The sequence below is a fragment of the Leopardus geoffroyi genome, chromosome B2, assembly GCF_018350155.1.
Source record: "Leopardus geoffroyi isolate Oge1 chromosome B2, O.geoffroyi_Oge1_pat1.0, whole genome shotgun sequence".
NCBI lineage: Eukaryota > Metazoa > Chordata > Mammalia > Carnivora > Felidae > Leopardus > Leopardus geoffroyi.
The window spans coordinates 78,348,692-78,364,575 of record NC_059332.1 but is presented as its reverse complement, the minus strand read 5'-3'; the positions used below and the strand labels follow the sequence as shown (position 1 = coordinate 78,364,575).

The following is a 15,884-nucleotide window of genomic DNA, read 5'->3' as shown; positions in this document are numbered from 1 at the left end:
TATATATATTATATATATCTTTATAAAAAAAATATATTGTATATATTTTTATATAAAAAAAATACACCAAAAATGTACCAAAAGAGTGAAGGAACTACAGATTTCTTATCCAAAAGTAAATGCAGCTGTAATCATATCTGGCCTCATCCTATTTACCTGGAAAGTATGAGTTATCACCTGCTCTCTCCTCCCATCTCCCCTCCCTTCAAAATATTATTATATCTTATGTATACTAATACCTGATAAACCAAGGAACAATTCTCTACCTTCACTTTTAAATGCAAAGTTTATTACTGAAATAAAGACTTATTTTCTCACAAAACTCTTAAGGATTTACAAGTACTGTGGTAAAGCTTAAGCTTTAGAAATTTCCTTTGAAAAAGAATGGGTTCTGGGGGGAAAGACACTGCTGGGCTTCAAATTCAAGAAAGGACTGGAAAGATGATAAAAACTTAATCTGTGCAACTGCAAATTATCCCAATATATCAGAATAAGGGGAAAGGCTGAAGGGATTCAGTGTGACTGTAATAGGGAGCTCTCTCAGAGTCTAGATTGTAAAATGATGACATATACAAAAGAAGGGGAAGCAGGCTCAGGACCAAGGATACACACACCCTGAGTGTTATAGACCTGGTACTAATCTGTGTGAATTGTTATTAAAGCTAGAACCCAAGATGGCCCCTAGCTCACCAAAAATGTTGAGAACAATCAAACTGGCAAAGGTGGGTACCTTCTCGAGAAAAGTCTGTTGCTTGGGTTTGTCTATGTATTATTTATAATGACAGAGAAAAGGGAGACTTCCTCTTTTCTTATGGTGGTTCTGATAATAATAAACTTTAGATTTAAAAGGATAGATAGGAAAATGTAATTTTCAAAATGGGGCTGAGCAATAGAAATAATCCTAAATAAGAGTCTCAAAATTAATTATATTAAAAACATGGCTTGTAATTGTTCAGAAGAAGGTATGTGAGTGTTAAGTGACAAGACAGAGTCACTGAACACAAATTAGGTTATACCTGTCAAATTATCCCAAAATGTCCCCAAATGTATCAGAGACCCAAATATAAAATGCAAAACTTCTATGAGAAAAAATCTATAGAACTCTAGGTTTGGTAGTGAGGATGTATGTATTTATGTATGCATGTACTGTTATTCTATTTTATTTTATTTCAGTATAGTTAACACAGTGGTAATGAGTTTTTAGATAAAACACCAAAAGCATGATCCACAATAGAAAAAATTCCTAAGTTGGACTTCCTTAAAATTTAAAATTTCTGCACTGTTAAGGTAAAGGATAAGCCACAGACTGAAAGAACATATTTGCAAAACTTATAAAGGACTTGTATCCAAAATATACAAAGAACTGTTAAAACTTAACAATAAGAAAACAAATGATCTGATTAAAAAACAGGCAAGAATTCTAAAGGGATGCCTCATCAAAGAAGATACACAGATGGCAAGCATGCATATGAAAAGATCTTCAGGATCTTATGTCATTACAGAAATTGTTAACTGAAACAAAAATGTGGTATTACTATACACCTATTAGAATGCTAAATTCCCCCAAATAGGTAATACCAATTGCCAGTGGGGGTCTAGAGCAATAAGAATTCTCATTCATTGCTGGTGAGAATACAAAATGGTATAGTCACTTTAGAAAAAGTCTAGCATGGGGCGCCTGGGTGGCGCAGTCGGTTAAGCGTCCGACTTCAGCCAGGTCACGATCTCGCGATCCGTGAGTTCGAGCCCCGCGTCGGGCTCTGGGCTGATGGCTCAGAGCCTGGAGCCTGTTTCCGATTCTGTCTCCCTCTCTCTCTGCCCCTCCCCCGTTCATGCTCTGTCTCTCTCTGTCCCAAAAATAAATAAACGTTGAAAAAAAAAAAAAAATGTCTAGCAGATTCTTACAAAGCAAAACATAGTCTTACCATAAGATTTAGCAATCTTACTCCTAGTATTTATCCAACTGATGTGAAACTTGTGTCCACACAGAAACTTGCATGCAAATGTTTATAGTCGCTTTGTTTATAAACAGCAACTTGTAGCAAACAAGATATCTTTTAACAGGTGAATGGATAAAGAAACGGGATGAAGAATCTTTTTTATTGCTAATCAGCAATAAAACAGCAATGAACTGTTAAGGTATTAAAAACATAGAGGTCTTTAATAAGCAATAAAAAATACTCAGCAACAAAACAGAATGAGCTGTTAAGGTATCAGAGACATAGATGAATGTTAAATGCATACTGCCAAGTAAAAGAAGCTAGACCAAAAGCCTAGAATTATGAAAATCTCGAAAAGGCAAAACTATAGAGATGGTAAATAAATCAGTAGTTGTCAGGTGTTCAGGAGAGGGTTAAATGGGTGAAGATAGTAGATATTTTCACGGCAGTGAAACTATTCTGTATGATACCGTAATGGTGGATACATGGCCACCATGCATTTGTCAAAGCCTATAGAACTTTACAGAACAAAGAAGGAATCTTAAGACATGCAAATTAAAAAATTATTTAGGAGGTTGGGGACACCCAGGATGAAATGCAGAATACGGCAAAAAAAAAAAAAAAAATCTAACTGTACTACAAGTGTTACGAAAAAACTTTACTGGAAGAGGTGGGGAAATACTCATCTAACTTTGGATGAGTGGAGCCTATCAGAAAAATGGCAAGATACTGTACACAAGCATTGTACTCTAATCAATAAAGCCGTTTTCCACAGAGGTAGAAAACATGTACACTAAGACTGATTAAGTACACAGATGGCCAATGGTGTAGGAGGTCAGTCTGAAAAGGCTACATTATTGCATGACTCCAATTATATGACATTCTGTTTATGTGAGAGGTTATAGATAAGAGAAGGCTAGAATGATCCTTGTGGTATGGATTTGAGTGAAATACATCAGCATGAACACACTCATATTTAGTTTAATACACATACAGCTGGTTACATATAGAAATATTTACAGATGTGTATATACATGGCTTAGCATACCTACATATATTTTCTTGCTTTGTCTGTTGAAAGGTCCTAGAAGCAATGACACCTCCACAGCAATGAACACACCCAGTTATCAGATCTTAGTTTCTAATACTAGTCTCTAAGAAAAAGAACAAGGGCTCTTTGGAAAAATAGCTGATTCTAGGACTGGGGTAGAAAATATGCAAAATAAGCTGGAGCACCTTACAGTGTCAGAAAGCAAGGAAGTACTCAAATGAAAAACATAACCCACAATGAAGGGGATATGTAAAAGGGACGCAGAAGTTAAATCAAAGAGTTCCCAATGGCCAAAGCTGGGACAATTTGAGCAACTAAAATAAAGTAGTATTGGATTATCACCAAAGTAGACAATGAATATCCATTAGTCCATACTGATATAAATAAATGACTGAATAAAAGGGTTAAAAGACAAATCTGTGTAGAATTCCAAATAATTTGTATAGATACTGCCCCCTCAAGAAAGTGGAGCTTAAATTTCCACCTCTGAAGTGTGGTCTGTATGTAGTAACTTCCTTCCAAAGAGTACTGTATGGAAAGGGAGGAAAAGAATAACTTTGAAGTGGAGAAACTTGATAAACACATTACCTCATCCAGGTAATCAAGTAATGTTAATATCAACAATGAGAAGTCATGTGGAGAGTATGTACCCTTGATATGATGTGATAACAATGACATTTTACCTCTGTGATCTTCCTCCCCAAATCCATAAGCCCAGTTCTAATCATGAGAGCAACATCAGATAACTCCCAGTTAAGGGACATTCTACAAAATACCTGACCAGTATTCCTCAAAACTGTCAAGGTCATCAAAAACAAGGAAAGTCTGAAAAATTGTCACAGCCAAGAGGAGCCTAAGAAGACATGACGACTAAATGTAATGTGGTATCCTGGATGGGATCCTGGAACAGAAAAAGGACATTAGGTAAAAACTAAGGAAATCTGAATAAAGTATGGAAGTTAGTTAATAACAAAGTATAAATATTGGTTTATTAATTGTGACAAATGTAGCATACTAATTTAAGATATGAAGAGTAAGGAAAATTGGCTGTGGGGTATATGGGGACTTTTCACAATTCTAAAACTATTCTAAAAATAGGAAGTTCATTTTTAAAAATAATAAATTAGGTCATAGTAACCTGAGTATTAAACAACACTACTTAAAAGAACTCTAGCCAAGTACTTGTTATGGTCTTTCACCCAATCCTTATATACAAAAAAGGAGAACCATGGAGCAGACAAAAAGAAAAACAGGAATATTTGATCAAACAACCATAATCAAACAGTACTGATTAAAGGACTAAAAGCAAGAAGGAAGATTTCTAGAAATATCTCAGGGGCTAGGTTTCTGGACACGACCATTTTATGGTTATTATCAAGGACATGGATGTCAACAGAATATATGTTAATAAGAGGAAACTGGTAAGGACAAAAACCTTGAATAACAAAATCAAGACTTAAAAGAATATTGACAAGTTGCCGAGACAGAATAAATCTAACAGTGAAATTAAGCAGAACAGGGAAAAAAAGGCAATGCCTTGTGTGCCAAAAGACAAAGTATAAAAATGTAGTTGAGGGGTGCTTGGGTGGCTCAGTCAGTTGAGTGTCCAACTCTTGATTTTGGCTCAGGTCATGATCTCACAATTCTGGAGTTTAAGCCCCACACTGGACTCTGAGCTGTCGGGCTCTGTATTGACAGCACAGAGCCTGCATGGGATTCTCTCTCTCCCTCTCTCTCTGCCCCTCCCCTGCTCATGCCCCCTCTCTCTCTCAAAATAAATAAATAAACTTAAAAAATGTAGTTGATAATTTAAGGGTAGCATTTGTTTTTTAAAAATTTTGTGTGATTTTAGTAATGTCATCAAGTTGTATGATATGACTACCCAAAACGATTAATGTCATCTCAAGTCACACTAACATGTATAAAATGTTAGGATGAAAAATACGAGAGCACCAATGACTTCAAAGCTGGCCAGATCATATTTAGGGTACACATGAAGTTCTAAGAATTATACATTAAAGAGAACAACAAAATGCACTGAAAAACAGGAATCATGGGGACGCCTGGGTAGCTTAGTCAGTTAAGTGTGACTTCAGCTCAAGTCATGATTTTGCAGTTTGTGAGTTCGAGCCCTGTGTCGGGCTCTGTGCTGACAGCTCGGAGTCTGGACTCTGGAGCCTGCTTCGGATTCTGTGTCTCCCTCTCTCTCTGCCCCTCTCCTGCTCGCACTCTTTCTCTCTCTGTCTCAAAAATAAACATTAAAAACAAAACAAAAACCAGGAATCATGAATGTAGATTTAACATCTTTAAAAATCTCAATTGCTATGGCATGAAAGAGGGATTTATACTTTGGCATGGCTTTAGGGGTAGCACCAGATCCAAAAGATGGAATTCTAAGAATGTAGTTTTCGCAATTTTCACAGTGAAGATTTTCTAATCATAGGTTAAGAATGGACTGAACTACCTAGCAAACCATTCTCTAGAAGTGTTCAAGCAAAGGCCAATTTATTATCAGTGATGTTTTAAATGGGAGTTAAAAGTGGGCTTTAAAAAAAAAAAAAAAAATTCAGTCTTTACAATCTTGAGATTATGACCAAAGAAAGACGCAAGTAACATGTAAGCTTCAAGTTCCTGTGATATTCAAAGGCCATCTACCTGAATGTGTTGATTTAGTTATTACAGTTACTTTATTCTAGGATGCTAAAACCTTAAAGTGAAACCAGCATTTAAAATTTTGAGTTCCACCCACGCTCAATCCCCCAAATCAAAGAGCATTTCTTGGTTTAGCTGGGTTGTAGTGGGTCCAAACTTAGTCAATTAAAAAAAAAATTCAGAATTAAGTAGATTACTGTTCAAATGCATGAAAACTCTAGAGGCTTTACTATAAACTAATGAGCACAGCCTATTGAGGTGTACTCATTCTCTCAGCTCTAGCTCTTCACTTCACACTTCCTGTAGGCTAAATTAAGTTAAACTAAGGGGCTAGAGAGGTAAAACTAAAAGCTCCCCATCCTTTTCAACCATCAAGTTTGAAAATGTAAATCAATTCGTATTTTTGTGTAAAATGTTAATTCCTTCAAGTTTTCCAAAGCAGGTAATAAACATACACTTCTAGTTTATGTGTGTGATTAGCCATAAAATAACTCCCATCAAAGAGACATTCTAAGTAAAAGAGGACCAAGTAAAGACTATGGATGCAAAATCTCTGTCATTTCACATCTGAGTTGTATTAAAGTCTGGCTACCTATAACCCACTGTACTGTAAGAAACTCCTCTTGGCTAAATAGTCCACAAATTACTCTAGTAGCTATGTCAGGCAAAGAACAAGAAATAGAGCAGCACAGAAATGGGCAGAGACTTTGTTAATAGAAACAATGTTAAGCACGTTTAAGCAAGTAAGGAAACTGAGCACATGCTCTTTTAAAATAAATCTTAAATCTCTGCTAAGGTAAAAATTCCATTTTCCTGTTTAGCGTAATGTGTAAGTTTGGCAAAAATGCTATTCAGAAACTAACAACAGAGAAGAGGAGTTAATTCTTTAATTTAAGCTAGATGCAATTTTATTTACAGGTTTTAGGCTAGGTGCAACAGGCATGATATAAAAAGGAGAAAAGTCCTGACTTCAATTCCTGGCTCTGCCTCACATCACTGGCAATGTGATATAGAAAAGACAGCCAATCTTCCTGAGCCTCCATTTCTCATCTGTAAAATAGGGACAATAAAGATCCTGCCTTTTTCACAGGATCATTGTGAGGGTTAAATGAAACGAGTACTTCTAAAAGCACATTTCAAACCGTTAGGAACTATACAATGCAATTTGATATTATTATTAATATATTACATCCAATATTTCCAAAAGCTGGATAGATCAGGAAGTATAATTTGATTATAAGAACAAAATCACAGTGGTGTTAGTATACTAGGATAAAACTAATAAGCCAAAGGCAAAAAAAATCTAAGATTCTCAACTTTTACATGTTATTATTAACTTAAGTAATGAGAGTCCACTCCCCATTTCTCCAAGGTCTTGAGAACACTGTGGCTAATCTGTAGGTATCCATGATGGAAGGCGGTACTAAAAATCATCTGGCTTATGAAAATTAAGAAACAGATAACATTGCTAGAACTATCAGAAAAGCATGGAGAAATGGTTAAGAGGGGAGCCAGGTAGAAAAAAACCAGCTTGAAGAGAAGTTGGAGACTGGCTGGGAAGACTGTTTGGTAAATATCAAAATACCAGAAGAATTCACAAGCAATGGCCCTAACAACACTTTCTCAGGGCCTTCACAATTTGCTATTACATAGCAAAATACCTAGGGTTCGCCATCAATCAACAAGCAAAGCAGCAATAAACAACAGAAGTAGTTTATTTACTTCTTCAGTTAAATACCCTGGGAAAGGTCTGGATGAAATCTGGGTACTTTCCTAAACAATTTCAAGAAAAGTACCAAAGACTGTAACTGTGGTCTTCTTCATGGTGTATATAATTTTTGAACTCTTTTGAACATTAAGTGTTATACATATTATTAGTGATTTAGCCACCTACTTCAACAGGGTATCTGCCAGTTTTACTGGAATCATTACTGCCCAAGCTCATCCAATAACAACAAAACAGAATAAAATAAGATGGAGCAACAAGCTGAGAAAGAGTACTAATCTTAAAGGCAAAGACTTGAGAGTTCTAGCATGAATTTCTGTCTCTGTTTTAAGGAAAATCATTTAACTACCCTACTTCTGCTTCTCCATCTGTCAAGTAAGTTATCAAATATAAGCTAGACTGCCACCTGTCAGGATGTTGCAGAGTGAATTCCTCTACTGAAAAGATGCTGGGAAAATTTTTAGTTTTTCTGTTACTCTAAGATTGTGTAATATCCTATAAATACATCTTCCCCCAAATAAAATAAAGGTGAAGGGCCTGAAGCACCTCAGCTAAAACTTAATTAAATGGTCCTTCTCTGGGAAATCTTGAGATGAATTATACTTATCAAAACAATTTTTTTAAGTACTCATTTTTTTTTTTCTAGTCTAGTGATTTTTATTTTCTCTCTCTCTAGAAAATTTACCTTTATCCTTATCCAATGGTTCCTGGGAAAGAATAGTGCACAGTACCGGGTTTTTCCACACCCCAGTCTCTTGAGCTAGAGTAGCTAAAAAATGCAATTCACAGCTGCCATTCTCCATCAGCTTTTCATGAGCTACCTATAAATATTAAATAAACATCCAAAGAATTACAACAGATTTTTAAAAGCAAGCTTATCAGGCTCTAAATATAATACTAACTTTTGAAAAGACTTTTATCTTAAAATTTTCACATCACATTACAAAGTGCTGAATTCCTTTACTTCTGATTTTTTCAAGATGAATCTCCAGAACTGTACCAATTATAAATTTTAATAAATACAATGTATTTCTAGAAATAAGTCAAACTTATTTTTCCTCCAAAATCTAAACCAAGAGCAAAGTTATTTCTCAAGGAAGCTATCAGAATATCCATAGCATAAAAGACCTTACACATTTTATATCCTGTGTTAGTAAAAAAAAAAAACAAAAACAAAACTTTTTCCAAAAAACTACCATTAATAAGTGACAGATCTGCATCAAGGCCTAAGTGACAACATACACATATCCCAATAAAAGGGACTTTTGAAAACAACTAAATGCATGATTTTTCATTTATTTATTACATAGCCTTGGCAATATTCTATTTAAAGCTACGACACTAAAACTTGCTTACTAGTTGTTTCCAAGTGTTCATGCATTTAGTGTATTCTTCGAAACACAAAAGGACCAATAGTTTTTACCCAATTCAGAAACTGTTTATTGGGAATGTCTATGGGCAAAGGACTAGGGAAGAGAGCAACTGGTCCTGCATTTATGGGGCTTATCCTCTACTGGGGTAAAGAAAGGGGAAGCACAGGCTAAATGAAACAAATGCTGTTAAGCAGGTATAAAATAACCCCAAGGAAGCTCTGAAATAAGAGCAAAGTGTTATGGAAACTCTTAAAGCTACATACTATGTTTATACAAAAAGTCTATTCCTCAGAACCATAGAATCTTCCCACTGCAACAAGTTCCAGGGCTTGAAGAAATTTTCTTTAAGTAATTGCTGAAAGCTACCATATAAGGATTTAAAGAGTTATTTCCTTCTCATTAACCCATATGGAAAATATCAACTAGTGCTTCTGTTTCAAAAAGGAAAGTTTAAAAGTTTATCTTATGTCAACAAACAAAATAATGAGAAATTCAGTATTATATTTGCATATAAACAACTTAATTCAGGGATAGAGTGCCAAACAATGAAAAGTTCTACAATAATTATTTACCTAAAAATAAATACTTGCTGGGGAAATAACCTAAGACATGAGGTACTGACATGCTGAAGTAGAAACTACATGATCAAAAAGTTATTTGCAACGTGACAAACAAGACAAGACACCTTCCTTGCCACAAACAATTAAGTATTATGTGTAAAATACTATGTGAAATCCTATAATATTAAGATATGAATCCTACCTTCAAGAATTTTGCAACCGATGAAGATTTTAATGGTTAATATTGAAATAGGAAAGCTGATTTCTCTACCTAAAGATAGTTTATTTCACATGCTTCTAAAATTTGAGAATAAAATTCTCTTTAATGTATCTCCTACAGAAAAACATCAAGCCAAAACATATTTTAAGAACTCTGGTTAGAGAAAGAGACAAGTGTACTTTGTGAAACTAGCTAGCAGAAACATTCTTTTTAATTAATCAATTAATCAAAATGTACTTGAAGCTATAGTATATCCAGCACAATCTAGTGCTTGAAACAAAATTTAACATTCTTGAAAATATTCCAAGACAACTAAGTACTAAAATGTGTAGTACTACGTAAGGCAGAATAATAGCACTAAATAAAAAAGACAAAGCATGTGTTTTCAGTTATAGGAGAAAAGCATGAACTCTGGAATAAAGAACCTTGATTCAAATGACTACTCTGTAAAATCAACTGTACAAATTTGGGCAAATAAATATTTTAAAGTATGAGCCTCAGTTTCCTCACCTTTAAAATGGGAAAAATATACCTACCCCCACAAAGGATTATATGCTATATTAAATTCTTATAAAAATATTGCAGATGTTCAGCAATTAAACTGTTTCTAAATACAAATTAGGGCATTTTCTTTTGTTTTCCCTTACTGGTCTGGCAAAGTCCTAAACTGATCTTAAAGAACAGTGCAATATTCAACCAATCTATCTAAATGTATATATTCATTTAGCACACATTTATTGAACATATATTATATGCATGACATTAGTGTTAACAAGAGCTGCAATTAATGCTTGTTATTAGTTAGATGTTTTAAAGTGTAACCAAAAAATTTATATAAAGAAAACAGACATAAGATATGCCTATATGAAATCTAATAGGTAGATATTCTCACCTGCACCAGTGTCTGAAACTGTTCCCACTGTTTATCTGATAACTCGACAGGTAGGCACAATAAAAGTTCAACACAGCTTCTAAAAAACAAAAAATTGGTAACGATAGAAATAATTATTAAGATTCAAAGTAAAATAAAACAAATAATTCTAGTATCAGTAGGTACCCCAAAACTATTCTATTTAAACTATCATAAAAGACTGAAATACAGAATTAAAACAAAAGAGCTGTATCTGATTTTTTATTTACTCAAAGGTCTACTCACAATGCCAAGCGTTCCAGAACCAATGCTACATTTTCACATTCAGAGGTAAGATAAGGTCGGGCTTTAACATAACTTTGGATAGCCACTGTGTATACCTCCAATAAAGGTAAAGGATCTTCTGAAGTTTTCCATTTCTCTGCATATTCAAGGAGTGTCTGTTTTGGAAGGAATAATAAAAAATATTCAACGTAAATCAAAATACATACTGGCTAATTAGTTTTTCTCTCCTCCCTGAGAAATTCTGAAAAATATCATGCTTTATCTATGAAAACAAAAAGTAGCTTATACCAATTAAATTATTAAAAGTAATAAAGCCATAGTCTTACTTCTAGCAGCTCTATAGAGGAGAAAAGATTAGTGTTAAATCATCCAACAACAGCATCATTTCACGAAGGATGACTTCCTTAGTCAAAATGTCACCTTTCACCCCCAAACTTCTAAGATTTAAAAGTTGTTTTTTTTTTTTATTTTTTTTTCAACGTTTTTTTTTTTTTTATTTATTTTTGGGACAGAGAGAGACAGAGCATGAACGGGGGAGGGGCAGAGAGAGAGGGAGACACAGAATCGGAAACAAGCTCCAGGCTCCGAGCCATCAGCCCAGAGCCTGACGCGGGGCTCGAACTCACGGACCGCGAGATCGTGACCTGGCTGAAGTTGGACGCTTAACCGACTGCGCCACCCAGGCGCCCCTAAAAGTTGTTTTAAAAACAAGATACCTAGACCAGCTTGACCAGGAGGCATGTAGTAAAGAATTTCAAATATTTACACTTCTATTTTTCATATAGGGAGCATAAAATTGAACACCTAAAACAAATAAATTGCATATATGGTCAGAAGAAATTAACTTTTCAGTTAACAAAAAATAACGGTACAACATATTGCTATTTTTTATGACAAGTTTTATCATTTTAAAAAAATCATCTAAAGAACTTCAACAAATATAAAGTCAAATAACTTGTATAATAAAGTGCTTATTTTTTTTTAAATAGAAACTACTCCTCATCCCTTAATGAAGTAAATATTTCAAATGCACCATATCAGAATTACTAAAAGGAAAAAACCCTGTTTATTCTATAGAAAGAAGAGATGGAATAAACTGGCAGCAGCATTTAAGCAGACACCCACATTTAAGATTCTACAACTATTAAAATCGTGGGTTACTAAAAAGTATTATCTAAAAGGTTCTATAAGTATGCTAAATAAAGGACTCTAATTGTTTTTATAATATAGAAAACTGCCATAATTGGTCCTCTTCACACTTCAAGATTTAAGACTCGTCTCATCACGTGTAAATTCAGTGTCCTTTCCTAGAAAAGAGGGTATCTTGAATGAAAACTCCATGAGGGCTTATATTTTTTGGCCTACAGAAGCAGTTTTTAAAAAAATATGTAGGGGTGCCTGGGTGGCTCAGTTGATTGAGCATCTGACTTCGTTCAAGGTGATCATCTCGCAGTTCATGAGGTCAAGCCCCATGGCGGGCTCTGTGCTGACAGCTTGGAGCCTGGAGCCTGCTTCTGATTCTGTGTCTCCCTCTCTCTGCCCCTTCCCTGCTCATGCTCTGTCTCTCTCTGCCTCTCAAAGATGAATAAATGTTAAAAAAAAAAAAAAAAGTAAAAACAATATGTAGATAGGTAAGAAGGTAGGAAAGAAGTTAGGAAGGAGGAAGGAAGAAATTACATTCTACCATTAAACACTCAAAACACTGCCTTGTCTTCTCTACTACCTCTAATAGTAGTTAAGTGATCAGAGAGGATAAGGAAGGAAGAAAGGACTAGAAAGGGTAATCTGGTAAATTTAAGAGCAATGCAGCAACAACTCACTTTATGAGCAGTCATACATATATCCACAGACCCTGACCCTCTCCAAGTTGGACAGAAGTGCAGGTAACCTGGAGACCCAAGCACTCACTTGGCCGCTGATATCGGAAGTGAGGACAATCTTGAGGGACTGAATCCTTTAACCTATGGAATGTGATGCTAAGTTCAGGTAGTTAGTGTCAGGCGTTAATTGTAGAACACCTATTTGGTTTTGGAGAGTTAGAGAAATAGTATTGGGAAAAACCATGTATTTCATGTTAGCAGTAAAAAAAAAAAAAAATTCCTGCAACAAAACTTTTAAAAATCTAAACAAAAGCTACCAACTGAATGGAAAGATATGCATTTAGAGGTTCTTCTGTGATTATCTGTCTATTTCTAGGAATGAAATGGAGTATAATATTCTGTGTTTCACACATGCAAATGTTGGCAAGGTTGGTTTTAATGTTTTCCTTGGACATTTTATGATGATGTGACAGAGGATGACCTTACTCACATGTTCAAGAATTTCAGAAGTAACACCAACGATGCATACAATTCTTACTTCAGCTAGCACTTGTTTTTCTACAAAAAATTATTAAGTATCATTTTCCTTTTTCTGGAAAAACATGTTTGGATGTCTAGGGAATTTCATGCCTGGCAAATGTTCCTAATCTAACATAGATTAGATTGAACACTTAGGCCTCTTGCAATAATGAATCAATTTCCATAATAATAATAGCTTTTGCTAGAAGAGAAAATATATCATACCAATTTCCCAATAGTTCTGAAATTGTAAGCTTCCTTTTTAAAATTATCTCCTAACCTCCCAAAAAAAAAACCCTAAAGAAGGTGATATATTTCTACATATATATACATATCCAGGCATACCTCATTTTACCGCACTTCACTTTATTATGGTTCAAAGGTATTGTTTTTTGGTTTTTTTTGTATGTTTGTTTTTTTTACAAATTGAAGGTTTTGGCAACTTTGCATTGAGCAAGTCTATCAGCACAATTTTTCCAACAGTATTTACTTACTTTGTGTCTTTGTCACATTTTGGTAATTCTTGCAATACTTCAAAATTTTTCATCATTATTACTTTGTTTGTTACGGTGCTCAGTGATCTTTGATGTCACTACTGGAATTGTTAGGGCACCACAAACTGTATTCATAGGACAGTGAACTTAATCTATAAACGCGGCATGTGTTCTGACTGCTCCACCAAACATCTCTCTCCTTCTCCTTGGGCCTCCCTATTCTCAGAAACATAACAATATTGAAATTAGGGCAATTAACCCCGCTGTGGCGTCTAAGTATTCAAGAGAAAGAAGAGTCACATGTCTCTCTCTTTACATCAAAAGCTAGAAATGACTAACCTTAATGAGGAAGGCATGTCGACAGCCAAGACAAGCTTAAAGCTAGGCCTCCTGTGCCAAACAGCCAAATTATGAATGCAAAGTTAAAGTTCTTGAAGGAAATGAAAAGTGCTACTTCCATGAATACATGGATGCTAATAAAGTGAAACAGTCTTATTACTGATAATGCAGAAAGATTTAGTGGTCTGAATAGAAGGTCACCAGCCACAACATTCCCTAAACCAAAGACCCTAACTCTCCTCAATCCATGACAGAGAGGTGGGTAAACTGCAGAAGAAATGTTTGAAGCCAGCAGAGGTTGGTTCAAGAAAAGGTTTAAAGAAAAGAAGCCATCTCTGTAACATAAAAGTGTAAGGTGAAGCAACAAGTGCTGATAGAGAAGCTACAGCAAGTTATCCAGAAGATCTAGTTAAGATCATTAATGAAAGTGGCCACAGTAAACAACAGATTTTCAGTGTAGACAAAACAGCCTTCTATTTCAAGAAGATGCCATGTAAGACTTTCTTAGCTAGAAGGGAGAAGTCAATGACTGGTTTCAAAGCTTCAAGGGATAGGCCAACTCTCTTGTCAGGGCCTAATACAGCTGGTGACTAAGCTGAAGCCCATGCTGAAGATTCTAGGGCCCTTAAGAATTATGCTAAAACTACACTGCTTGAGCTCTACAAATGGAACAAAGCTTAAGGGATAACATATCTGTTTACAACATGGTTTACTGAATATTTTAAGCCCACTGTTGAGAAAAAGATTCCTTTCAAAATCTTATCACTCATTGACAATGCACCTGGTCACCCAAGAGCTATGTCAGAGATGTACAAGATTCATGTTGTTTTCATACCTAACACAACATCTGTTCTGCAGCCCATGAATCAAAGAGTTACTTCAACTTTTAATTATTTAAGAAATACATTTCATAAGGCTAGAACTAACTGCCCTAAATAGTGATTCTTCTGATGGATCTGAGCAACATAAATTGAAAACATTCTGGAAAGGATTAACCATTCAAGATGCCATTAAGGACATTTGTGATTCATGAAAAGATATCAAAATATCAACATTAAAAGGAGTTTCGGGGCACCTGGATGGCTCAGTTGGTTAAGTGTCCAACTCCTGATTTAGGCTCAGGTCGTGATCTCATAGTCTGTGAGATGGAGCCCTGTTGAGTCAGGCTCCATGCTGGCAGCACAGAGCCTGCTTGGGATTTTCCACCCCCACCCCCTCGTTCCTACCCCACCTGCATGTACGTATACTTGCTCTCTCTCTCAAAATAAATAAACATTCTTATTTTAAGAAAATGTCACTGTCACCCCAAACTTTAGCAACTATTATTCTGATCAGTCAGCAGCTACCATCAAAGCAAAACTCTCCACTTGCAAAAAGATTATGACTCACTAAAAGCTCAGATGATGGTTAGCATGTTCTAGCAATTTTTTAAACTAAGTACATATTTTTTAGACTGAATACTACTGCACACTAAATAGACTGCAGTATAGTATAATTTTATAAGCACTGGGAAACCAAAGAAATTATTAAAAAAAATTTTTTTTTTAACATTTATTTCTGAGAGACAGAAAGACACAGAGCATTAGCAGAACAGGGGCAGAGAGAAGGAGAGACAGAATCCGAAGCAGGCTCCCGGCCCTGAGCTGTCAGCACAGAACCTGACGCGGGGCTCAAACCCACAAACCGTGGGATCATGACCTAAGCCGAAGTCAGACGCTTAACTAACTGAGCCACCCAGGCTCCCCAAAACCAAAAAATTTATTGAACTCACTTTACTGATATTTGCTTTATTATAGTGGTCTGGAATTGAACCTCCAATATCTTTGAGGTATGCTTGTATCTACATTTTCCCCAAGACCTAAAGTTCTGAATATGTCTAGCTCTGCAAAGGGTATATGAATTCTGTTCTCCTGTCCTCAGATGAAAGAAGTTTTTAAGCTTAATTCTAATATGTAACCAAAGATGAGTTCTTTTGGGTTTAACAGAGTCTGACTGAATTGATGAGAAATATAACTGACAAATTACAGAATGTTA

The 15,884-nt window shown here is 35.3% G+C and overlaps 1 protein-coding gene across 2 annotated transcripts in view; it reads right to left on the bottom strand.

Moving 5' to 3' along the window:
- Positions 1-15,884, bottom strand: part of ZNF292 (zinc finger protein 292) — a 96,500-nt gene that overhangs the window by 34,917 nt on the left and 45,699 nt on the right. Inside the window, exons 3-5 of one of the 2 annotated variants that reach the window (XM_045498961.1) lie at positions 10,679-10,833; positions 10,415-10,493; positions 8,055-8,190 (exon numbers count right to left, since the gene is read on the bottom strand). In XM_045498961.1, coding sequence (XP_045354917.1) covers positions 8,055-8,190; positions 10,415-10,493; positions 10,679-10,833 — 370 coding nt within the window. The remainder of the gene's footprint in view (positions 1-8,054; positions 8,191-10,414; positions 10,494-10,678; positions 10,834-15,884) is intronic. The other variant, XM_045498962.1, reaches the window with a different exon arrangement.